We start from the raw sequence: 26,166 nt of genomic DNA on the forward strand, positions 1-26,166 counted from the left end.
GTTGCACCAAGATGAACCTCCAAACCCATCTGTGAACGCGAAGCCAAGATGTACATTGCAGAAGACCGACTGAGGTCGAAAGGCCCATTTGCAGTCAAGGGGACGAATGCACTTCTGTTCCCAGGGCCGATTTTGCTATTAGTTGTCCGCAAAATCGAGATCTTCTAGTAAGTCCAAAGAGAGGAGAAAAAAAACACAAATTTCAAAAACTGCTCTCTCACGTCCCACCACTCATCACTTGAAGTAGTGAGATGCCACAGATACTGCAAGGCCACATAGTCTATCTCTGACCCTGAAACTGATTTCAACCTTCATTCCTTTCCGACCACATTTTCCAAGCACTGCAGTGATGCCAGAACAGCTGCGAGAATTTAAAGTTGCTATAAACCAAATGTTCTGGCCCAATTGGATGAATTTGGCACGTCTTTTGGTCCTGTTTCTGAGGTGACCTCTACTGCTGGTGATTCTGCCTCTGAGGCCAACTTTGCCTTTTGCCCCATCGTCACCCCGTTAGACACCAGTGCTTTTTACACCATTGTGGCCCTAAGTGTAAATGGCGGCACTGAAGCTGGAAGGAGAGCTGATTGCCTTTCTGACTTGGAGACTAAGCCAGTGCGACCACCACTGACTTCACCTCTATTCTCATTCTAACCCTGAATCATTTCCTCAACACCAACATAAATTTGGAGACGACAGTGATGATTATAGTAATGTTTACCATGACCAGAACTTTTTAATGGATTTGCAGGACACCAGTGGCCTTTATACCTCCCTGAGACTGGCCTCCACTTGCCTCTCCCAAATGTAGCTACAGAAGATTCTGAATCCTTTAACACAGTAAGAAGGAAGGTGGCAGAAGTCTTGGACTTCACAGGTAAAAACTAACGACGAAAGTGCTTCATCCCGCACAAATTAACTAGGAGCTTCTGTTGCCATTCAATGAAGCCCTTACGGACACCCTGTTGGGCACCTGGGCAAAACCAGGAACTTGTCATCTAGTCAATTGGCCGATTTCAAGGCAACACAGGACTGCTTCGGGTTACCCTGCCTTCCTCCTCAACCACCTATCACCAGAAAGTATAGGTGGTACTGGCCTCAACCAGCTGTTGAAATCCAATGCATTTCTGACTACCCAGCCAGACAAAGCTGAAATGCATTGAAGTATTCCCCAAAAGAATATTCTATTCAGCCAGCCATGCCTCAGGTCTGTTAATACCACGTGATACACTCACTCGTTATGGGACACAGTGGCAGATATTTTGACCACAGTCCCATATGTTGTAAACACAAGACTCCAGTGCCTTATTCAAGTTGGACAAGTAATCAATTTGATCGGGCCTAAACACAACTGACTGTCCGGATAGAGCAGTTGGCTCCAGGTACATGGTGATTTATGGCCACTCTTGGATTTGTTCCAAGGGATTCTCCAGTGATGTCCTGCAGTTGTCGATCGATATGCCCTTCAACAGGACCAGTCTCTTCGGAGACCAGGCACATTCAACTTTAGAGCAGTTTAAAGGCAGTGGCATGCTCCTTTGGGATTGCTCTTTTGGTGCACCAGTTTCCCCCAATAATGTTGCCCCTTTCTAGAGTTTTGGGGGAATATCAACAGAGATAATGCCGAAATGTGCCTTAAATATTATAGGCCTCTCAGTTCTTTTGTGCTAGAAGCAGGGGATCAGGCCGCCAATGTCCAAACCCATAGGGGCAACAATCTACAAAAGAAAAACGAACCCCCAACCCCCTGTCGCCCTTCCCTGCAGCGCCTCCCCCGCGCCAAACACTTTGTCACTCTCTGCAACATGCTATCGTCTGACCGGTCGTATCACCTTTCCTCTCCCTGGGTGGAGGAGCATCACATTTGACCAATAGGTGCTCCAGATTGTGGATCATAGTTACTCAATACACTTCCTTGGATTTACCACTAACCACACAACATCTAGAGGATCACAGGGGTGGGAGTGGGGGTTCAGGCAGTCTAGGCCGAGAGAGCCATAGAAAAGATGTTCGCTAAAAGGGGAACCAGGAGCTTTTTATAAATGGGTTCAGCACACTTGCCCCTTAATAGATACAAGGTAAGAGCGGAGCCGAAGTAGGCTTGATGGAGGACTCCAGTACGTGCCCGCGACGCTAATAAGCGCTGCAGTATGCCAGATCCTTGAGGGGTCAACAGTCACCCCATCTGGGTACTTCCTATCCAGGTCAAGTTGCAGTATATTGCCTATGTGACCTGGTTAATGACTGATTACCACAATCACATTGAAAAAACTCTGGAAACAAGTCGTCCAGTTGTGTAGTTTTCATCATAAGGTCCTGAAGAATCTGCTCCTATATGGAGTACTCCATCCATACTGGAGCACAGAAAAAATTCCCCTATCTTGTTCATCCTTTGAACCTTCAAGGAACTGCACACCCCCTTGTTCGCTTAGCCATAGAGAAGATGCCAGCATCAGAGATGGAAAAACTGGCTGTTATTCCCATTACTTTCTGGTGCCGAAAAAAGTCAGAGACCTCTCCCCAATCCTAGATATTTGGCCTCTGATCTTCTTTAGGAACGACACGTTCACAATGCTCGCTGTAACCCAAGTTCTGCCTGCCCTGAATTCAGGAGACTGGATGGTGGTGTTGGACTTGAGGGCGCCTATGTCCACACCCCCGTCTTGGAGTTTTACAAGTGTCTGTATTTTAGTAGTCCAAGAGCACTTTAAGTCCTTGGTGTTCCCCCTTTTGGCCTTATCAGTGCACCTCACTTGTTCACAAAAGTGAATGACAGTGGTCACAGCCCTCTGCTGAGGTTGTGAAGGCTATCTTCCCATAACTCGACGACTGGTTGCTGAAGATGGTCTCTCCTCAAAGTCATAAACCACCTCCAGACAATGGCCTACTAGTTGACATCAGGTGCTTTTCCATCAATATGTGGAAGTCACACCTGACTCCTTCTAAAGGGCTACCCTTCATCAGAGCCATTCCGGATTTGGCACTCTTCAGAGCCATCTCTCCGCATCAATGAGTCTAGGACATCAGGGTTGTGATCCAGAGGTTTCCAATTTCAACCCGGGTCTCAATGATAGCGGATCTAAAGCTTCTTGGGTTCCTGCATCCTTCTTGTGGACTATTGCTGGTGGTACATGCGTGCTCTGCAGTAGGATCTGAAGTCTTGGTGGATTCCGCACTCGATCCACCAGCATCATCAGACGGCTTCACCCCTTGACTCCGACCAACTGTTAGAATAGAAGTACTGCCCATCTGAGTAGTAATTTACTTGGGAACTGAAGGAAAAAGGCAAGGTGATGGGGACATAGAGGCGGATAAATTGTGCGTCTTGATCACCTTAAACTAGTTTTTGCACTCTTCTCGTTCTATGCAGTAAGTGTAGTACAACTTATACTTTCTCAAGTAAAACTGTGGGTTTGGTGCACAACTTAAATGTTGGACTGGTGCGAGACTGATTCTAAGTACCCAGCAGGATATGTTGGCCTATGGTTCTGCTAGCTCTCTGTGCACCATCTGTACCCCTAAACTTACAGGGTAACACATGGATGTGCAACCTCAGGACATGACTACCCTGATTCCCCCAAGGAAATCGTGGTAACGGATCTAGAGCTCTTTCGCTTTGCCACTTGTGCATACCCAAAGAAATACACAATGAAATGTTTCACTATTTATTGAAGCATTGTGATTCTTGAGTAAAATACTTACCCTGCAATGATTGATAGTAGGAATCAGAATAATTTGATTAGCATTAAGAGAATGGTGAAAAAGATGAAAAATTCAAAAATGTTGCTGTTTACAGAAAACTATATGCTTGAATACCAGTACTGTAATAGAGTGCACTCCTACCTAGCGCATTCTACTCTGTCATGTCTAAGGTGAGTGGATCTGGCAAATCCCTGTCAGTGGTCTAACTTCCCATTACCTGTGGGTGTTTGTCAGTAAGCTGCCAGTCTTGGTGTAGAGTTAGACAGAATCCCTCGCATGAGGTGACCGTAATCAACTGAGCTGGAATTCTGGCAAGGACCAACCTCTCAGTGCCAGCAAAATACTTCTCTGCATAAACAAAGCCTTGATGTCATATATATATATATATATATATATATATATATATAATATCCTCCATGTTACCATGTCGAACGCCCAGTCAGGCCGCTATTGTTTATTTTGTTGTGATTGCTCTGTCTCTGAGCGGCCAAAAACAAATAACATCTTGTGTGCTAAACATAGTCATTGCGCAGAGTGTTCAGTGTGTTCTGAGAGTGCCCTTTGAAGTGGTATTGTAAGCAAACTGAGTTCGAAGAATGTTATCCTGTGTGTGCACGCAAATGAATGTGTGTCAAGTGTCATCATGTTTAAGGGGAGAGAAGGCAACTTAAGTACGTGATCATGTAGAGATGGTATTTCTTAACCTGGCCAAAAACTTCCATGCGACTGTCACTGTGAGCCCATGTGTATTGGTAACAGTTTTATTATTAAAAAAGCATGGGCAGTTAGGACTGGTACAGAAGTTACCACTCAAGCAATTTTGTCATCTATTCTACACAGGCTGACAGAAATTGTATACAATTAATAAATCAAAATATGTTTTGTACATCTAGGTGTTTTGATTACACAATTGTTTGAACAATTATTTACTGCGAGCAGGCACAAGTAATCTGCAGCCTTTTTCCTGAATTGCATAAAGAGTTGTCTTTATCATTGGTGATATTCCAGGAGCAGACGCACAGGCAGATGTTTCTAAAGAACTGGTATCTGAAAGTCTGAAATCTCTTCATTTATCTTCCTTTGGTGTAACTCGTAAAGATACCTGCAGTCAAGAGCTCATTGTTACAGCTCGTGCCTTTGAAGTAAGTAAAAAGTATTCCAGTGGATTCATGTTGTATGTGTCTGCACTATCCAAGATACTTATTTGCTTTTCTTTTCTTTGAATTCAGCTTCTGCAATTATGTTAACGCAGATTTATATTGTGCTTTATTGCCATTAGTATGGCTCAGTTGCAATATATTTACAACCCCAAAAATCAGGCAACACCAAAGACTGTTCCAAAATTCTAGACGTAGTGCACAATTACCTGTATCCCCAGAGAATTCTGGGTGCTTTGTATTGAGGTCTTCAACTTCTATGTCCCCACGAAAGAGCCTTGCAATCCTGTACAAAAGGAATATACTTCGAGAAACATGTTCCAAAAGACATATTGGTGCTTAAAACTGTTTTAGAGGATTGTGTATTGGGAATGGTTCAGATGTGCTATACGTACTGATAACATTTGCCCACCTGGTCTGTTCTTCCGAGATCGGTACTGGGCCTCAGTCTGGATGGTGCTATATAGGATAGTCGAGATGAAGTAAAAGAGCCCCTGGAGGAAAAAACGAGGGAGGCCTGGTAAAAGAGCTACAAACTAAAGAACAAAAACCACCAGCCATATACATTTAAATCTGTATTTATGCAGTGATCTAGATTATTCACAGAATACACATTAAATTAAAAATTATGATAATCCAAAATTGTGTGTGTGTGTGTGTGTGTATATATATATATATATATATATATATATATATATGTTCGAGGCATGTGGGCTGCTGAATTCATATCTGTGCATAGTCCGCCACCTAGTGTTGGGTCCGGATGATTGCACATTGTTGTCCTGGAAGAGTCTTCGAAGTATCACGAGATAGGTGGCTCCTCCCCTGGACTACAGTGCGCATGGGCATCGCCTCCATCCCCAGATTGTTTTTTTCCGCCATTGGGTTCGGATGTGTTTCGGTTCCCTCTGTCGGAACCGATAGTTGTTCTAACTTTTACTCGAGACCAAAAGGTCTTTAGGCTGGGCGTCGGTATAGTTGCGTTCGGGTTTCTTACTGACTCTCAGCTCCTATCTCTCGCTGCCCTTCCACGTGCTTTCGACGCGGACGGGCCTACACTACACCCTTTACTATGGAGCGGACTCCGTTCAAAAAGTGTCCGCTGTGTCATTCTAAATATTCGCACCTCGACGTGCACCCCGTGTGCAATACATGCTTGTCACCGGATCACCGTGAAGACACCTGCATGGCGTGTTCGAAATTTAGAAGTAAGAAGACTTTGAAGATTCGCCGGGCTAATCGGCTCCAGGCGCAATTGTCGGCTTCGGCACCCCCACCCGATGACATCTTCCAGGAATCGGTCGAGGAAGAAGACGACGTACAAGGGTCGGACCCTGGCCCCGCGTCCGAGGAAGAAACCTACGACGCGGATGAGGAGGCCGGCGACGAAGCCTCCGACGAGGTAGGGGACGACGAACTGGTTTGTGCCGCGATGGGAGATAGCTCGGAGGAAGAGCATCCCCAACCGGACTCTGGGGTTACTCCCCATCATACGGCCCAGGTCGAGGGATCGCCTCCGGGCCTTACCCAAGATCTAACTATAAGTCCTACGTCCCCGCCTCCGGGCCCGGTCACGGACAATTCAAATAAGAAACCGAAAGTGAAGCCAACTGGTCACGCACCCTCGGATGCGAAACCGAAACCGAAAGTGGCGTTGGTGAAGAAGGTTCTGGAGGCGTCAACTTCCACGAAGCCCAAAATGGCCGACTTGAAGAGCCACGCCAAAATGGCCGACCACAAGAGCCGCGCCAAAATGGCCGACCCGAAGCCCTCGGGGTCGGCGCCGAAAGCAAGAGCGTCCGACGGCACCGAAAGGGGTCGCGGACCCGAAGACGGCTTCGAAGAAACGTCCCGCCGACGGTGCGTCAGGCCATGGGGCGTCGGCGCCGAAGAAGAAGCCTACCGGCAGCCGGGCTATCGGAGACGAAGAGTCGCTCGAGACGGTTCAGCCCTCGGCATCCCTTACAAAGAAGGTGGGAGAATCCTTAAGGCGGATCCAACAGTCCACTGTGGTTCCCAGCCAGGACACTGTGGTGCCTAGGCCCACGCCGAAGACTGCTAAAGAGCAACAGCCCATTCGTTTTACCCTTCCTCCCAAGTCGGCGCCGAAGGCTTTCGCGCCTAAGCAGAGCGGACACTCTCAGGAAGTATTGACGCCGAAGGCGGCCTTGGTGGTGTCGAAGCTTCGGCTCCAGCCGCTTGCGGTGGAGGAACGTCGTGAGGTGCTCATCGACGCCAACACCGGAAAATTGTCGCTCCTCAAACGAAAGATTACGTCGGAGCCGGCCTTGGAACCTTTTAGGATTCCGCTCAAGAACAAAAGGTACTCTGCGGAGTCTTCGGCTCTGATGGAACCTCTGTCTCCACAAGCCCTGGAACACTCGCCGGCCCATTCCCCCGTGCCTGATGTGGACGAGGAAGAAGCCGAGTACACCTATCCTGCGTACTCGGATCCGGACGAGGAGCATGTGCCCTGGACAGCAGGGGGCGACGCAGACGACCCGCAGTCGGGGCAGGACACTCAACTTTTCGCCGCTAAGACGTCCCCAACGGAGGACTCGGCGGCCTTCAATGCTTTAATAGAGAGAGCTGCAGCAAACCATGACGTAGAACTGCACTCAGACCCCGTGGATGCGGACTTCTTGGTCGACACCTTCTCGGTGGCCAAAAAGCAAGTCAAGACACTACCAATGCTTAAAGGGGTGCTGAAGCATGCGCAGGAGGTATTCAAAGAGCCCACCCGGGCGCGGGTGGTCAATCCTCGCATCGACAGAAAATATAAAGCGGCGCCCACGGATCCCACATATATTAAGGGACACCTGCCATTGGACTCCCTGGTGGTTTCCAACGCTCGAAAGAGGGCGAATTCGCAGACTACCGGTGACGCTCCTCCCCCTGACAAAGAGTCTAAGATCTTTGAGGCATCAGGCAAACGCATTGCTGCTCAGGCAGCAAACATCTGGAGGATCTCTAACACCCAAGCCCTGCTTGCACGTTATGATAGGGCCCATTATGACACATTAGAGGCCATCCTGCAACACTTGCCTGACCAATACAAGGAGGCGGGGGAGATGCTTATTCAGGAGGGTAAATTAATTACAAATGCATCCATCAAGTGCGCCCTAGATGTAGCAGACACTGCCTCCAGGGCTATCAATACCAGTGTGTTGCTTAGACGCCATGCCTGGCTTCGCATCTCAGGGTTCAAACCCGACATACAAACCACAATATTGGGTCAAACAGTGAATCCAGACCACCTGTTCGGACCTGAGGTGGATGCCTCCCTAGAAAAAATGAAAAAAGATACCGAAACTGCCAAATCTATGGGGGCGTTACAAAGTCAGCAGTTTCGGGGTGGTTCTTTTCGCCGCTCCAATTCAAGAGGCGCCTCAAGGGGGCAGGCATCCCAGTCCACTCAATACTTCAAGGGTAACACCCAGTCCTCGTACAACAACAACAAGGGCAGGGGTGGATACAGAGGCAACAATATCAAAGGCAGGGGACGTGGAAACAATGCATCCAGGTCCGCCGCCACCAACAAGCAGTGACGTCTTGTCACTCCCCCCCGATCACACGACACCTGTCGGGGGGAGACTCCAGCAGTTCCTGTCGGCGTGGAGGTCCATCACCACGGACAGGTGGGTGAGATCTCTTATCCAGTACGGGTACTGTCTAGAACTTACGTCCATTCCACCGGACATACCGCCAAGAAGCCGTGCTATGTCCAACGAGCACTTGACCTTGTTGCAGCAGGAGGTTCTGGTCATGCTGCAAAAAGGGGCAATAGAGCTCGTTCCATTGCAAGAACGGGGAAAGGGGGTTTACTCCCTATATTTTCTAATCCCCAAAAAGGACGGTTCACTCAGGCCGATCCTGGACCTCAGGCCCCTGAACTGGTACATCAATTCGGAGCACTTCCATATGCTCACATTGCAGCAGGTGCTTCCCCTGCTTCAGCAGGGGGACTTCCTAGCGACGCTGGATCTGAAGGATGCATATTTTCATATTCCCCTGCATCCTTCCCACAGAAAGTATCTCAGATTCACAATCTTGGACCAGCATTACCAGTTCAGAGTCCTGCCGTTCGGGGTCACCACGGCACCAAGAGTATTTACAAAATGCCTAGCGACTGTGGCGGCGCATCTCCGTCGCCAGCACGTCCATGTCTTTCCATACCTAGACGACTGGCTTATTCAGGCAAAGACGGAACAGCAGTGCGTAGACCACGTGTCCCGCACCATTCACCTCCTGCACGATCTGGGATTTTCTCTGAACTACCCAAAGTCCCATCTCCAGCCCGCCCATGTGCGACAGTATCTGGGCGCCACAATCGACACTCTGGCAGCCACTGCGCAGCCGAGTTCAGTGAGAATCGCCAGTATCCAGGCGCTGATCCAACGGTTCAGGCCCCAACACTCGCTTCCAGCAAGGGTGTTCATGCAGTTGATAGGCATGATGGCCTCCTGCATCTCCATTGTCCCGCACGCGAGACTACATATGCGTCCGCTTCAGGAGTGCCTGGCACGTCAGTGGACTCAGGCTCATGGGCAACTGACAGACCTAGTGTTGGTGAGCGGTCGGGCATACAACTCTCTGCATTGGTGGAATCCACAAAACCTTTGCAAGGGCCGACCATTCCAAGAGCCTGTTCCACAGATCATCCTGACGACGGACGCCTCTCTCCAGGGATGGGGAGCGCATGTACTCCACTACACTGTGCAGGGACTATGGACACTTCAGCAAAGGAAGATGCACATCAATGTGTTGGAACTGATGGCAATCTTCATGGCCTTAAAGGCGTTCAAAGTACATCTGTGCAACCAGGTCGTGTTGATCCGGACGGACAACATGACGGCCATGTACTACATCCAAAAGCAGGGAGGTACACACTCTCCACAGCTGTCTCATCTGGCTCAGAGCATGTGGAAGTGGGCCATTCAGAGGAACATCTTCCTCATGGCGGAGCATCTCCCGGGCAAGGACAATCAAATGGCGGATCTGCTCAGCAGACACAGCCATCAAATGCACGAGTGGGAGATACATCCATCAGTACTCCAACCGTACTTCCAAATGTGGGGTCATCCAGAGATAGACCTGTTCGCCACAAAGGAGAACGCAAAATGCCAAAGCTTCGCCGCCAGGTTCCCACACCCCCAATCACAGGGCAATGCGATGTGGATGAACTGGTCAGGCAGATTTGCGTACGCTTTTCCCCCAGCACCTCTGATACCGCTGGTGGCACGCAAGCTCAGGCAACACTCGATGACGCTCATCCTAGTTGCTCCAACGTGGGCTCGCCAACCATGGTACACCACGTTTCTGGAACTCTCCGTGGTACCGCATCAAAGGCTCCGTCTCACTCCCAGCCTTCTGACGCAGAGCCATGGCGACATTCAGCACCCAGATCCGCAACAGCTCAACCTGGCGATCTGGCTCCTGAAGTCCTAGAGTTTGGCTACCTCAATCTTCCTCCCGATTGCATGGACATCATTCGGGAGGCAAGGAAGCCCACTACTAGAGCTTGTTATGCGGCTAAATGGAAGAGGTTTGTCATCTACTGTGTGAACCACAACATTGACCCGCTAGATGCTTCCATTCAAAACATTATATGTTACCTTTTTCACCTCTATCAATGTAATCTAGCGTACTCTTCCATCCGCATTCACCTGTCTGCTATGGCAGCATACCTCCAGAATAGGCAGCACCTGTCACTCTTTAAGGTCCCTGCTATCAAGGCTTTTCTGGAAGGACTCAAAAGAGTCATTCCACCAAGGACCCCACCAGCTCCAGAATGGAACCTCAATGTGGTTCTTACAAGACTGATGGGTCCTCCCTTCGAGCCACTGCACTCTTGTGAGCTTCAATTTCTGACTTGGAAGGTTGCGTTCTTAGTAGCAATTACATCGCTACGGAGGGTTAGCGAGCTGCAGGCGCTCACCATCCAAGAACCTTTCTTCCAAGTGCATGCTAACAGGGTTGTGCTCCGCACTAACCCTAAATTCTTACCCAAAGTGGTCTCACAATTCCACATAAACCAAACAATCGAATTGCCGGTGTTTTTCCAAAACCCAGAGACGCTGGCGGAGCGCATGCTCCACACTCTTGATGTGAAAAGGGCCTTGATGTACTATGTGGACAGGACAAAAGATTTCCGCAAAACCAAACAACTCTTTGTTGCTTTTGCCACACAACACAAGGGAAACGCTATCTCCAAAGCAGGAATTGCTAGATGGATAGTAAAGTGCATTCAGATCTGTTACGCTAAAGCTAAGCGCACTCTCACTATCCCACCAAGGGCCCACTCCACTAGGAAGTTGGGGGCCTCTATGGCTTTCCTAGGTAACATTCCCTTAGAAGACATCTGTAGAGCAGCCACTTGGTCTACCACTCATACTTTCACTAAGCACTACTGTGTAGACGTGCATTCCAAACAGCAGGCAGCTGTTGGTCAGGCTGTTCTCAAAACACTTTTTCAGACTGCTGCAGCTGGCACGGGCGGCCGCCGCTAATGGAGGGACTGCTATGTATTCTATGCACAGATATGAATTCAGCAGCCCACATGCCTCGAACTGCAAATGCTACTTACCAGTATGCATCTGTTCTTGGCATGTAGGGCTGCTGATATTCATATCGCCCACCCTCCTCCCCGGCGCCTGTAGCAGCTGCAGTATTTATTCATATATACACATATGCTCATAGCATGGTCATCACTCACATTCTTCACTCCATCTCTGCCAATGGCTAAAAACAATCTGGGGATGGAGGCGATGCCCATGCGCACTGTAGTCCAGGGGAGGAGCCACCTATCTCGTGATACTTCGAAGACTCTTCCAGGACAACAATGTGCAATCATCCGGACCCAACACTAGGTGGCGGACTATGCACAGATATGAATATCAGCAGCCCTACATGCCAAGAACAGATGCATACTGGTAAGTAGCATTTGCAATATATATATAGATAGATAGATAGATAGATAGATAGATAGATAGATAGATAGATAGATAGATAGATAGATATATATATATATATATATATATATATATATATATATATAGATAGATAGATAGATAGATAGATAGATAGATAGATAGATAGATAGATAGATAGATAGATAGATATAGAGAGAGAGATAGATATATAATCACAATACTTTTGATTAGTCACTTTGTCTTTTGAATATATTTTTCTAACATCCACAAATTGGCTGCCCATGTGTGGAAGATAGTCTGAAGTCACAGCCTATAAATCACAGCATAGTCTTATTATATACAACAAGGATGAGTACAAATGTAAATCTATAGGATTGGTGTTTTTTGTTCTTTAGTTTGTAGCTATATAGGATAGTTACTATGGGTCAGATTCGGTCCTCTAGGGTTACATAGTGATTATGTGGGCTGTTCTTCAAAGAAGTCTGTCATTTCGACCAAAGGTCCACTATGGGATGTTTACGGAGTCCTCTGCATTCTTCAGTTTGGAGGGCTGTACCCTTGGCTTTCGTCCTTCTGCAGACCTCCTCTCTGCATTGGCAGTGAAGGGTCCATCAACAGATTTACAGTGCATCACTATGGCTTGTCAGGCCATAAGCAAACCGAGATCCATGAACCTAGCCTTCACCCTTCAGGGCTGAAGCCGGAGATAAAATGCCAGTAAATGAGGCTTCTATAGTTAACTTGTGTGGCCTTCCAGTTGCACTCTCCAGGTCTGTATTGGTCTCCCGCCAGAACCTGACCATGGTCATGCATGTCTGTCATGTGTATAAAGTCTTGGCACCTGATACACGCTTTATCTGTTGTCATAAAGATAGTGTTTAGCCTAACTCTGAGAGATGCATATAAATATGTATGTGTCTATTATACATTTTTATAATAAAGTCGAAAAAGAACGGTTGGGGGCCACAATGAAGATGCTTAGTGAAGATCTCAATAAACTAAAGGTAACCAGCAATACTGAAATGATTAGGATATGGGGAGGCGATTTTAATGTTGGGCTATGCCCATTAGCGAGGCTTGGAAAATGTGGACTAACATCACAGGAGGATGATCCTCTAATGCATTTCCTCCACTAAGACAGGGGGGAGATGTTTAATGAGCTCTTATTTACGTATGACCTTGGTTTTGCGAATTGTCTATGTACTCCCACAGTGGATTAGGCACACAATTATAGGAAGGAGATTAGAATCCACTTTATATTTTATAATTGCCCCAAATCGATATGCAAGTCACATTAAGAGCTATAAAATCCATAAAAACGTCATGAGTGAGTATCTGCTCTTAAGTATAGACATTATAATTACACTCCTTTAGAAAGGCAATATAACAATCAAGTGGTTTGGACCCAAAATGTACAAATAGGCAGGCTGAACGGATATTCGTTGCGTTGACCCAGTCACGACCCATCTGATTCTAATGAACAAATAGTAACCAATGCTTATGATTCGATTTTAATGTGTCTGGAGGAAGCCACCACCCATGAAAATATACTTCTAGCATTCTCTGAAATAACCTTAATTTTCCAAATCCTGCTTAGAGCAGAAATTCGGGAAAAACGCAACAGAAAGGGGTGGTTTGACTCAAACTGTACTAAATCATATAAAAACCTTGAAGAGTCCCTACAGAAAACAGAAAGAGATGTAGGGGATATTAGAATGTAGGAAACTATATAATCAGGCTAGAAGATAGAGGCAGAAGTAACGTAAGGAAAAATCTTGAGTCACTCTACAAGAAGCCTCTATAAGTAAAGACAGCTCTTCTTTCTGGCAGGCAGTAAATGCACACTTTTTTTACTAAGAATAACACACAGACGATAGAAGTGGCAGTTGATGAGAAAGTATGGGTGGATTTCTTTTCAAGTGTGTATACATTGCAATGGAGTATAGAAAATGAAATAGAAAGCGCAGAACAGCAGGAGGTTGGATCCCTTGCATCCTTCCCCATTGATCTCCAGATAACCCTCAATGATGTACCGGGGCAATAAAGGCTAGCAAGAGTGGTGAAGCACCCGGACCAGACGGGTTGCCTATCGATCTGTTTAAATCTAGTACATCTTCATGGACACCAATAATAACACGGGTCCTCCAAGCATGCTACCGACCGATATCTTTATTAGACTCCTTTATGAAGGTAGCAGGAAGGATCGTTTTAGATAGGCTCCAAACATGGTCGGAAGATAATAACATTTTAAGTGATGTACAATACGGTTTTAGAGCAGGCCTAGGGGTAAATGAGCAAGCTTGAAATCTTAGCATTTTAGTAGGAAAATACACTCAGACTAAACCCTGAATGTTCTACCTGGCATTTGTTGACCTCACAGCCGCTTTCGACTGTGTGGTCCATAGTAAATTATGGAACATCGTGGCAAATTTAAAGGTGGATACTGTCTTGGTACAGTTTCTACGACAGCTGTATACGGGGGCAACTGCGAAGGTCTGCTGTGGAACAAAAGAAGAGTGCACTGCAGCATTTAACGTAGAGAAGGGGTTGAGACAGGATTGTGCCTTGGCCCTATTCCTGTTCACCCTGTACACCAATGCATTGGAACAGGAGTTGGTGGCCAAGGCGAGAGATCCACCATATGTTAACAAACGTCCGATAGTCTCCCTCCTATACACAGATGATGCTGTGTTAATGGCACATACCTGGATAGGACTCCAGAAATCTCTTGCATCCTACAATGACTTTATGGAAGACTTAGGGATGAAGCTAAATGCAAAAAAAACATTTGTAATGACCTGTGGGCGAGGAAGACCAATACGTAGCAGCATTCAAGTTGGGAAAAACAGGATAGAATCTGCAAATATGTTTACATATCTTGGAGTCTTGTTTAATCGTTCTGGCACTTGGGTCAGGCTTTTAAGAGTAGGAGTCTTCTCTTCGCAAAATCAATTGCGGCCCTTATAAACTTTTCAAAGAAAATGGGCAGAAGACCACCGGAAATTCTTATAAAAATCTACCAAGCAAAATGCGTGAATGTGGCCGTTTTTGGGGCAGGAGTCTGGGGCTTTTATGAGCCTTCACCTATCTAATACATTGAAAATGCCTTTCTCTGATTTATGCTGGCTGTTCCAGCTAGCTCCCCTGTTTTTAAGTGCCACAGCGAGTTAGGGGTACCGTACATCTCAGATATCATTCGGGAGGACAACCAGTGCTTCTTTGGCATAGAGTCTGGACCTCCAGTAGTACAGGACTAAATCAAGGAATAATAAGGGACTCGATTAAACTGGACCATGCTACAAAGATAACATGTCTAAAGTACATAGAAAAACGTTCTGTATGACCTGACACATTTAGAGTATTATACTTCTCCAGAGTTATTGAATAGTATTAATCCTAAGGAGTTTAAAGTAATCTGCAAGGCCCACCTGGAAGCAAATAGGTTGACAATGGAGATTAATAAACCTGCGGTCATTCAACACCAATTGACCGTAAGTACATATGATATACAACCGTATATCCTACCCTGCCGGGGGGTATGACAGGTAGGTTTTAACCTGTTTTAGGTACGGGACCTTCCATCGCTTAACTAGTTACCCTGAAATGAACACATGATCCAGAGAATTATGCCTTTGTCCTTGCAATGGTCTCTCCCAACAATCAAAGTAATTTTATTCTGCAAACTACATGTAAAGGAAAGAAGCAGATGGATCTTGCCTCTGTTAAAATCAGGGGGATGGAGACAGTGTAGACCGGCCTTTATTTGCTTCCAACAGCTAGACAACGATTATTGTATTGGCGTTATGACTGGTTTCCTGAAAAATATATTGAGAGCTAGGAAAATGATCAATGCTTAACGCTGCCCGAAAATAGAAACAGAATTTTTTTTTTTAATAGTAGGACTGTTTTACTTAATGTATTATGCTAACAATACGCCCGATCAAGCCTAGATGCAAACAATGAATTACCAGGACCATGTATTTAAGTTCTCTTTTTAGACAATTTTTAGGAAATGATGATTTTTAAATATTGAAATTGTGTGTATTCAAATTTCTTAAGGATGATCATATGAAATGTTTGTATATGTTTTATCGGTTTGCTTTTGTGATTTTACAAGACTAAAATCGAATAAAGCTTCTTTTGATTTGATTTGCGTGTGTGTGTATATATATATATATATGTATGTATGTATACGTGTGTGTATATTCGTTGAGGCACTGGTGTTTATCCCAAATCAAATGGCAGCAATCAATCCTTATGCTTGATCACAGTTGAGCCAGAACAAACTGCCGTAATTCACGCATTTATGTCACACTATACATGTGATTGCAGTCAAATACTACCAGTCCATAATGCACCTGTTCTGTCCATATCTGTAAAGGACTGGAATGACAATATATATCTTGCTTAATAGCTTCTTTATATCATAGTCCCAAAATGCAAATGTTATCCAGGCGCACAGGATACTTTCAAAATCAAAGTCACCCATTTGAATTTGCATTTCCTTTTACTGCAGTTTTGCTCTTGATGAAAGATTAGACCACTGGAGGGTTTTTTAACTTATTTTCACTTATTGCATAGAGTTGGCAGACCCACTGGGGCTAGAAGGAATTGTGTGGGACTACCTTTACCAGCATTCACTAGTATAGTCACATGACAGCCCATCGGGGCAGGACTCTTATTAAAAAGGTATTCAGGTGCCTGCAATCATGCTGCTGCCTCTATGTGCTTTGCTTGTGATCAACTGCTCTGTCCGAAACGCGTTAGGCTGGTGGAATTTTAAGGCAATGGAAGTTCCTGCTTGTGCTGTGTTTCTAATAAAAGTACGCCTTTTGGGAATGCGTTTTCGTCGAGGGCACCTCTTTCTGTGCAAATGTTACGGCCAGTGCAGCCCTGGAGGCGCACCACCGCAGAAACCAGCGGGCCTAGTGACTTTGACTGTTAGTCACTTTTTAAGCAAATGGCTTGGAGGTCATTTCCAGCACAGCAAGGAATGGAATATTGTTTTAGCCCACTGGATGGTTTTTGAACTTATTTTCACTTATTGCATAGATTGGCATACCCACTGGGGTTTGAAGGCATTTTGTGGGACTACCTTTACCAGCATGCACTTGCATAGTCACATGACGGCCCATCAGGGCGGGACTCTATTATTTTTTTTTTTACAGATTTTATTATGTCAAAGGTCAAGTACAGTGCAGAGCTCCTTAACCCAGGAGACATCTGCCATTGTAAACATTTCATATCATTGTCATTGACAAGTAGTTTGTACATTATCGTTATCATAATTAAGTAGAATACAACATAAACGCATTAAAAGCCCCCCCCCCCGGCCAATGCACTATTACATTACTGCATCTCGTAAGCCACCACATCACCCACCCCAACAAATAGTGTCTACCCAAGAGGCCCACATAACAACATAGATATAGATGCATCCACAGGGCACTGGGTCTAAGTCGATACCTCTGTACTCTGCCCATCTTTTCCAGATCTTGGGGTGTTTTTGTGGGTAACCTTGGCCTTGAATATTGGAATCTCCAACCCGATCCAGAAGTCTAGCCCATTTGTTCATGCCGAGAGAGAAGGTGGGGCTGATGCCTTTCACAGCCTTGCTATGTCCCTTTTAGCCAGTGTCAGCCCCAACAGTGACAGGTGCCTCTTGTATATGTTACCTCCTATACACTCCATAATATGTAAAATAGCCAATCTTGGTGAGGAGGGGAACACCCACCCCAATACTTCTGCAAGACAGCCCAGAGCCCCTCACCAAAATCTCAGTGCTGTGCAATGCCAGATCGTATGTATCAAGGACCCCTCCTCCCAACCACACCGCAGGTATAACTGGGATGACACCAGGCCCGCCCTCCACAACCTGAGCCTTGTATAGTAAACCCAGTGAAGGTATTTGAATTAGATGAGATGCAGCCGCTTTGCTATCGCTGCTCCCCGAGGGAAGGCCAGTGCATCCATCCAATCTTCTCCATCTGTCGGGCCAAGATTGCCCCCCCATGCTTCTCTAAGCCTATCTAATGTCGTAGAACTATTGGTCACTAGTGACTGATACATTTTCGATATTTTATGGTCCTGCAGATCACCCATAAATACCTTGGCTTCTATCGGACTGAATTAGGTGAGAACCTCTAACCCCGAAATACTAGGACGGATGGCATGCCGGAATTGGAGCTATTTATAGAACTGTCCATGTCTGCTAGCAAGAGGGCGGCCTGCACTCCCCTTCCCTGGATGGTGGCTATGGCTGTTCGGGCTTATCAGATGTTATGACTCGTAGCCCTCTGGGGAATAAATTGGTTATATAGGTTTGGAGTCTGGTAGCCAATACATGGCCAAGATCTTGGCCTCAACATTCAACAGTGAAATGGAACGGTATGAAGCATGCTGGTTTGGTGGCCGGCCTGGATTATGGAATACACCTACTTCCGTGTGTCTCCAGTCTAGTGGCAGCAGCCCTCGGTCTCTCGCTTCGTCTACTACACGGAGAAAATGAGGCCCCGATTTAGAAAAGAACCTCTTAAAAAATTTGCATGGGAAGCCATTCGGACCTGGCGCCTTTCCAGAGTTCAAATCCCCCAGGACTGTGCAGATCTCCTCGGTGACCGGACTGTCAAGGTCCTCACATGCCTCATCTGGTAGAGCACGGGGCGGAAAGTCGGCTATAAAACAGAGTTTCAGGCCTTCCTGTAGCTGTTCCTTAGGGGTGTACAGCTCAGCAAAGTAGCTGGCGAAGCTCTCTGCAATGAGGGAGGGGTCACTAAGAGTCCTCCCACCCAAACCCGGTATAACAGGAAGAACCTGTGGATGTAAGGCCCCTTGACATAGTCTATGTTGTAGTTTACTGGACTTGTCGCCCCATTGGTAAGTTCTGCTGCTGGATGCTAGCCACGCCAGATGGGCCTCCTCTATCAAAGTGTCGGCATGGGACTGTCGGGCCAGCACCAGCTGTCAGCGCACCTTACTTACCCCCCCCCCCCCGATTCTCGCTCTAGTTCCATGATATGGGCCTCCGATCGCAGAAGCGACTCCCGCAGGGTTCGACGTGCTGCCACGCAGAAGGATATGTCTACCCCCTGTAGAGTGGGCTTCATGGCCTCTCACAGGGTTTCAGCCTCTGCTACTGTTCCCACATTTATATCGAGGTATTGCTCGATTGCCTGCCCCATGTGCTCCTGATATTTCTCACCCTGCAAATGCCATGGGTAGAGGCGACTGGGGAGAGATCGGATAAGCCTCTTGGTAGAATCTCAATTGCCCTCACCCTTCCAACGGCACCCCACCGGTACGAATAGATAATTAAGGTGGAAGTAATACTCATTTGTTGTCAAAATACATGTAGCCCTGCTCCGTGCCATGTAACCGCCGCCATGGGTCCACCCATCACCAGGGAGTTCAGCTGGGTACCCTGATGCACATTGGAATACCCCCCCAACTCCTCATCTGTCTATGCCAAGTTCATCACGTCGTTCCAGTCTCCCCGCGCTATCGCTATCCTTCCGGTATATCTGCCCATAGGGTCGCAAGGCGCTCAACCAGTGCCCATGAGACAGCGGCGGGGGGGGGGGGGGCATGGACACATCCCAGTACCACCTGTTATTCGTAAATGGTGCCCCTGATAAATACGTATCTCCCCTGGATGTCTGTCCATGTCTTGATGTGCTGGTATGGACCTCTACGACGAATTAAAATCGCGACCCCACGTGACCCCCTGGTAATGTCCGAGTGGTACACTTGAATATAACCATATCTAATGCGACACACTGCTTTGGTACCCTTTAGGTGCGTCTCCTGAAGCATCAGGACATCTGCTCTGTACCTTTTGGCCTGTTGGAGTATAGCTCTTCCTTTAATTTTATCCAGTGCTCCTCTGACGTGCCAAGTCACTACACAGAGGTCCCTCGTCTGGAGTTGTGCCCTATCTATAGGGACTGCCATCTAAGGGTCTCAGGACTTCGATATGTGGAACAACAATCATCCAGTGTGCGAGTAGTGGCCGTGTGTAACAGTGACACACTGCAAACACATAACATGAATACCCCAACTTCCCCCTATCCCCTCATACCTCAAAACTGCTGAAGTATCTGTTGTGGCGGAAGTGGCTTGTTTCCCAACGAGAGGCCCCGCCCGCCCCCGCAATTGTTTCCAAATAACTTGCCCATAGTCATTGGGCGTTCCCCTCGACTATTGAGAGTCTGAAAATGGTACTAGCCCCCCTTCATGCTTAGAGAGTCTAAACCAGAATCAGCAACAGTCCCCCATCCTGGAGAGTCCTGACACAGCTATGAGGCCGAAGTCCCCTCCCGGAGCACCGAGGTGGATCTGTTGGGATCACTGCAGGATTGTCTTCTAGACCTCGACCTCCTTGTCCCTTTGGTCTTGGGCTTGGGTGGCTTGCGAACGACATCGCTGGACGAGGAATCCGATTCCCTCCTGGGCGGCGTGCGGACCAATCGTCACTGTTTCATCCGTCCAGCGGAAAACATCTTCTGGCGATTCAAAGCATAGCGTGCGGGACTGGTATACCACCCTCAGCCTGGCTGGATACAGTAAAGCAATGAATGACTGACGAATGACTGTCGCTTCTGCTGGACTAGTCTCGTATAGTCAGGAAATAGGAGGATGAAGGTGTTTTCCATCAGCAAGTGTTCTTTAATTCTAGCTTGCTTTAACACCTTGCATGCTCATGACGAGCTCAGCTCCGGGGCACGCCCCCCTCCCCCCAGCACAGCGGGGGAATATGCCCCGCACGGAAGGGGTTAAGATGGTGTCCCTGTCATGGTAGTTTAAAATCTTTGCAATGACCAGCCTGGGTCGGGCTCCCATGGGCGTCTTCTGCATCAGGTCCCTGTGTGCCCTTTCAACTATAAAACTACAGGACGACGACTCTGGGGGATTCCAGCTCGCGAGCCACTTAGTGGAGAACTGTTCCACATCTCACCTTTCACATCTATCAGGAAATCCCACAAAGCGTAGGTTATTTCTCCTGGCCCTGCCCTCTTCATCTTCCTCCCGCGAGGCCAGACCCCTGGTGACCGTCTCCAAAGACGCAATTTTTTCTGCAGAGTGGTGATGACCGAATCCTCCACCCCGGAGATCCTGGTCTCAATCTTTGTAATGCACTCCACCCCATTCCGCAGATCCTGCCTTAGGAGCATGACATCGGAGCCCGCCTCACCAATCTTCGCCTCCAAGGCATCCCTGGACTATGTAATGACCGCCATGAGTGCAACATTATCCAGAATGCCTCCTTGTGCACCTCCTAGTCAGCTGTTAAGGCCCCTGTTCCGGTTTAGAGGTCCAGCGTGCTCTGTTTAGCAGCGGGGAGCGCACCGGGCGCGCCACGTGACTTGCGCACGGAAAGCTGATTGGCTCTCGGGTGTCTGTAAACATTCTAAACAGTCCGGAGCGGCCGCCATCTTGTGTCTCGGTAGGATCGAGACATGAGAGGAGGCCAAAACAAAGGGGGAAATGACCATAAGGGGGCAGAGTAGACACCCCCTGTCCCCCTAGGTTTAATGTGGGGGCCATTAAAGGGCCCCGCGGGGTCTCAAATTATTATTTTTTTTCGATTTTCGCGGGAGAAGCGCCCGGTACGCGCACCGGGGAGCGTACTATGGGAAAAAAATCACTTTAAAAAATTGTATGTTTATTAATTGTTTTTTTTGTTTTTTTTAATTTTATTTAAGTACCTACATGTAGGTACCAATGCAGAGACGTAAATTTAATGTACACCATCTCCTCTGTAGATATCTTGCATGTTGTTATCGAAGTTATTGTGGTATATGGAATCCATAACATAGCCTGTCAGGAAAGCAGAAACAGATCTTTTAAGCACTCCCTGAGAAGTCCTAGGGGATCATGGTTAGTCTATCCTGATCCCTTATGATGAAAAAGAGGTGTAAAATACACATAGGAGATAATATAGTGGGAGAAAGGTAGTAACTATGAGTAAACTTACTATGTAACAGAAAAAAAGTTGCACAGTATACTATAAGTCTCATTTTATAATATAATTATTTTGGTAATACTTCATGAATTACATATAAAAATGAATATTGTCTCAAACAATTTAAAATTATTAAATATAAATTTATTCCTCTGATTCTTTTTCATAATTTAATAAAACTTGTAACATAATATTGTCCGGTATTTCTTCATAATTGTAACTGACCATGTCATGAGTGATGTAATATGTGATGTCATCAGCAGTGCATTACACGCGCAAGTTATAGTGAGTCCAACTAACTATAACGTGGGAATTTCAATGGTTTTATGTCAGTAAAATTTCCAGCTAACTATAACTGGTGTGAAACCTATGGTTTTTTCAGTGAATTTCTTAGGTTTTTTAAATGCTAATTCCTAACTATAACTGGTGTGAAACCTCTGGTTTTTTCAGTGAATATATATATATATACACACACACCCACACCCCCGCCGGTCGCATGTAGGTACTTATATTTATGAAATTTGGAGAGAGAATTTAGCCTAACTGCTAGGGCGGTCGCTCTCAAATCTAGGGAACCGGGTTCGAGTCTTGACATTGGCGCTCGACATCCTGTGATTCTAGGCAAATCACTTAATCTCCCCGTGCCTAACAAAATGAATGTGTCCTTGTGTAACGGAACTGGTGCTCATGTAAAGCGCTCTGATACCCGATACCATTGGGTCAAGTTCGCACTATATAAAACGTTGAGGAAAAAAAAGATATATATATATTTACACACACACAAACACATGTTAAATTGACGTAAAAGTTAGGTGAATAATTGAGTGACAACATGAACGTTTGAGCTAAAAGAAACTGTTATTCACCAGTTATATTTAGTAGAGATAGCTACAACTTGCACCACTGCTATGCACTGCTTATGAAATCACATATTGCATCACTTATGACATATTCCATGACATGATTTATGACATCACTTATGACTTCTCAAATTACATAATTGATGACATTTCTTATGACATCACTGATGGCCCCATCCAATTAGTATGTTTGATTTATAGTTTACATAGTGGTGTGTATCTGCCATATTACTTTTCTAATTTTGTACAGTCTGTCATGGCCACCCCCAAGTTCTGCCTGGCACTGATACAGTTTTGACTGAAGGTGCACTGGGTTCCTGCTAACCAGGTCTCCAGTGCCAGTGCTGTTTCTCTAAAACAAGGCAACATTTTCAGTTGACACCATTTGGCAAGGACTTTAACCCCCCAAGGCATGGGTACTAAGGGTCCCTAAGGGCTGCAGCATGTATTGTGCCACCCTAAGGGACACACACACACACACATTCAGACTGCCATTGCAGGATGGGTGAAATGGTGCAAACCATTTTGAAAATACAACACAGCACTCACCCTGAGTGCCACGCCCACAGACTCGGCAGGCGTTACAGCCCTAAGGCAGGGTCCATTTTATATTACATGTGAGAACATATCTGCATGAGCAGATATTCCCTCGTGATATCTAGTCGATTCATAGACATTGCAAGTGAGTAGGGAAGCCATCTTAAGTACATGTACTGGGCACTGGTCATTATGAGCTACCCAGCTATATGATGGCTTCACTGAAACATATGGCGTTTGGTATCAAACACCTTGTCTTAATAAATCCATTTATTTAGACATGCACCCAGTGGGCACTGTAGAGGTGGCCCCTGAAATCTATTACTCATCTAATGTGTTGGCTGACTGGTATTGTTCAGCCAGTCATCACAAACTAGTATCTGAACCCCCGTAGGTGAAATCCTGCGCTCTCTGAAGAAACAAAGCCTGCTACAGAAAAGGTGTTATCACCTTCTCAAGCAGGATGGCTAGTAGGGATTTAGCATATCAATGTCAGAGACTTCAAAGCCCCAGCAACTTTTGATTTGTGACTCAAGCTTCCTCCAGACCTGGGAGATGCTACCCCCTGCTCTGAGTCTGATTTGGCATCATGACAGGGGGGGGAAATTAGCTATGCAAGTAGGCATGTTGCACCATCATGCTAGTCACACCCCTGTGGTGGGCTGTTTGATGTGTTCCACGAAAAACGGGTTCCACCTTCTTGTTTCTGGGCGAATTAGGAACAGGGTTATGCCTACTCCCCTCAGGAAGTGGTCATATAGGGGTTTTAGCGATACCAAAGGTGAGTAACCCATTAGCTGCTACCCTACACTCCGTTTAACACCCCTAAATTCAGTATTTAGGTGGCCCCTGACACCAGGAACTCTGATTCGACTGACTAAAGAAGGAGGACCAAGAAGAGCCGGGGCATGCAAAAACTGTGGACTTGGCGCCAAACCTTGCCTGCCAGCTGCTGTCGCAACAGTTGCAAAGACCTGACTCCTCCTTCACCTGTGTATCCTCCCAAAGCCTTGTAGGGCTGCCAGCACTTCGCCAACCAGACAGTATCTCCCTTGAAGTGAAGGAGCCACTTCCCTGCAGTTCAGATCACAATCTGCTGACCACCAGGTTCAGTGATGCAGCAGCCGCATAGGAGGAGGTGACAGAGTGTCCCGGAGGTCAGTCCCATCGATCCATCCAGTCTTTGAGATGCTGATCAACCCCAGAGGCTCCCTGCACCAATCGTCAGGGCACCAGAGTCTGGTGCAACCACCAAGGCTTGTTTGTGTCCAGTCCGAACACCACCGCTGCCAAAACCTACCTGCACGACAAGGGACTTCTACAGATGCCAGCTCCATGCCAGAAGTAGTCTTCCTGTGTTTTTTTCAGCCTTGTCTGCATGTGCACAGAGAATTGTGTGATCCTCAAACTTGCCGACCTGCCAGACAAAACACCTGTGCACCTGAGCCCCCCAGCCTGAGTCCATTGAATCTGAAGAAGAGGATGGATAAACTGAGAAGTTGGCCCTGCAATGGACTTACCCACAAAAGTCAGTTTATCCCGCTGACCAATGTTACATGAATTTAAATAAGGGGTACTGGGGATGATGAGAACAAAACTTCAAACAGCAGTGATTAGGACAGCAACAAATTGATTGATTTGAAATATTTGTATTCACTTATTTAAGCACGTAAACATAATGATCATACAAGGTTACAACAATCATGTCGCTGCTTTCATATTGGATAAAGAGGATGTTATGTGCTTGTATTTACACCCTGTGAGGTTTACAAGGGGCTTTTGCTCTTACAGCCATATTGAACCACATTCTCATGACTTGATTCTGGAACACATAGATGCGTGTATGAGATTTAAAATTAATATTTGTGAATCAGTTGTGGACCCACCTTGCATACATCACTTAAAAGATTTATATCATCACTGATACTTATTCCCTGGGTATATCGAAATCTATTCTAGTGTTGTGTCTATAGAACGAGCCCTGAAGAAGCGAAATTCCAGCGAAACGCATTGGCTATTTGTGATTTGATTTGTTGTACCTTTGTATGATCATAATGGCTATTTGTGACATGATTGTTGTAACCTGGTATGATCATCTTTATGTGCTTAAATAAGTAAATACAAATATTTCAAATCAATCCATTTATTGTTGTCCTAATTACTGTTGTTTGAAGTTTTGTTCCCATACTCCCCACTACCCCTTAATCAAATCCGTCCATTGAAAGTGATGGGGTCTCTGTTGTCCTGAGACCCTCAAGAACCGAGCCCCGCTTTGGTTTCTACTGGAGTGGTCCACAGTTGCAGCCTTTCTTTGCAGGTACTGTTCCCTCAGTTTCCCCTTGAAGCCCTTTCTAACAGGTACTTTTCTTTACTAACTTCAGCATGTAGCATTTGAGGCTACCACCGCTGAAAGCAGCTGAGCACCCAGACACCCCAGGGCAGGTAAACTTGACCTGTTGCTTCTTTCTTGGACCTTGCCCCCTACATACCTTGAGTTCAGAAAAACATTACTGTAAGGCATTTACAAGTGATCCTATGAATTGTATGTTTCTCCCATACGGTAACATTATGACATTTGAGGCTCATGCCGCAAATCTGACAGCTGTATTGTCTAAGTTTCTGAAAATTGCTAACACGGAAAGTACTTAACTGATCCCAAAGATCTTGGTGTCTAAAAAATATATAAAAATCTGTGTTTTTACAAATTGGTGTTGAATTCTCTTATTGAGTGTGCGTCTCATTTATTGACTTTGTGTGTGCAACAAGTGCCTAACACTCCCCGTTGATAAGCCTAAGCCTGCTCGCCCACACTACCACAAATAGAGCACCTTGGGATTGTTAAAGCAAGTGCACTAGTAAGGGATTCCTGGACTCTACACAGTGCACTTCATTTTGGTACACTATATAGAGGGCCACCTTCCTACAGTCAGTTTAATCTTTGGTTTGTGAGTGAATTTCTAAGGTTTTAATTAAAAATAATGTATATCTTTTATATCACACCAATATATAATGTTATTTTA

The 26,166-nt window shown here is 46.2% G+C and overlaps 1 protein-coding gene across 1 annotated transcript in view; it reads left to right on the plus strand.

Moving 5' to 3' along the window:
• Positions 1–26,166, plus strand: part of LOC147697214 (E3 SUMO-protein ligase RanBP2-like) — a 485,030-nt gene that overhangs the window by 332,486 nt on the left and 126,378 nt on the right. The window contains exon 23 of the mRNA XM_086934287.1: positions 4,708–4,841. Coding sequence (XP_086790413.1) covers positions 4,708–4,841 — 134 coding nt within the window. The remainder of the gene's footprint in view (positions 1–4,707; positions 4,842–26,166) is intronic.

This window comes from Lissotriton vulgaris, chromosome 8, assembly GCF_964263255.1.
Source record: "Lissotriton vulgaris chromosome 8, aLisVul1.2, whole genome shotgun sequence".
Classification (NCBI taxonomy): Eukaryota; Metazoa; Chordata; class Amphibia; order Caudata; family Salamandridae; genus Lissotriton; species Lissotriton vulgaris.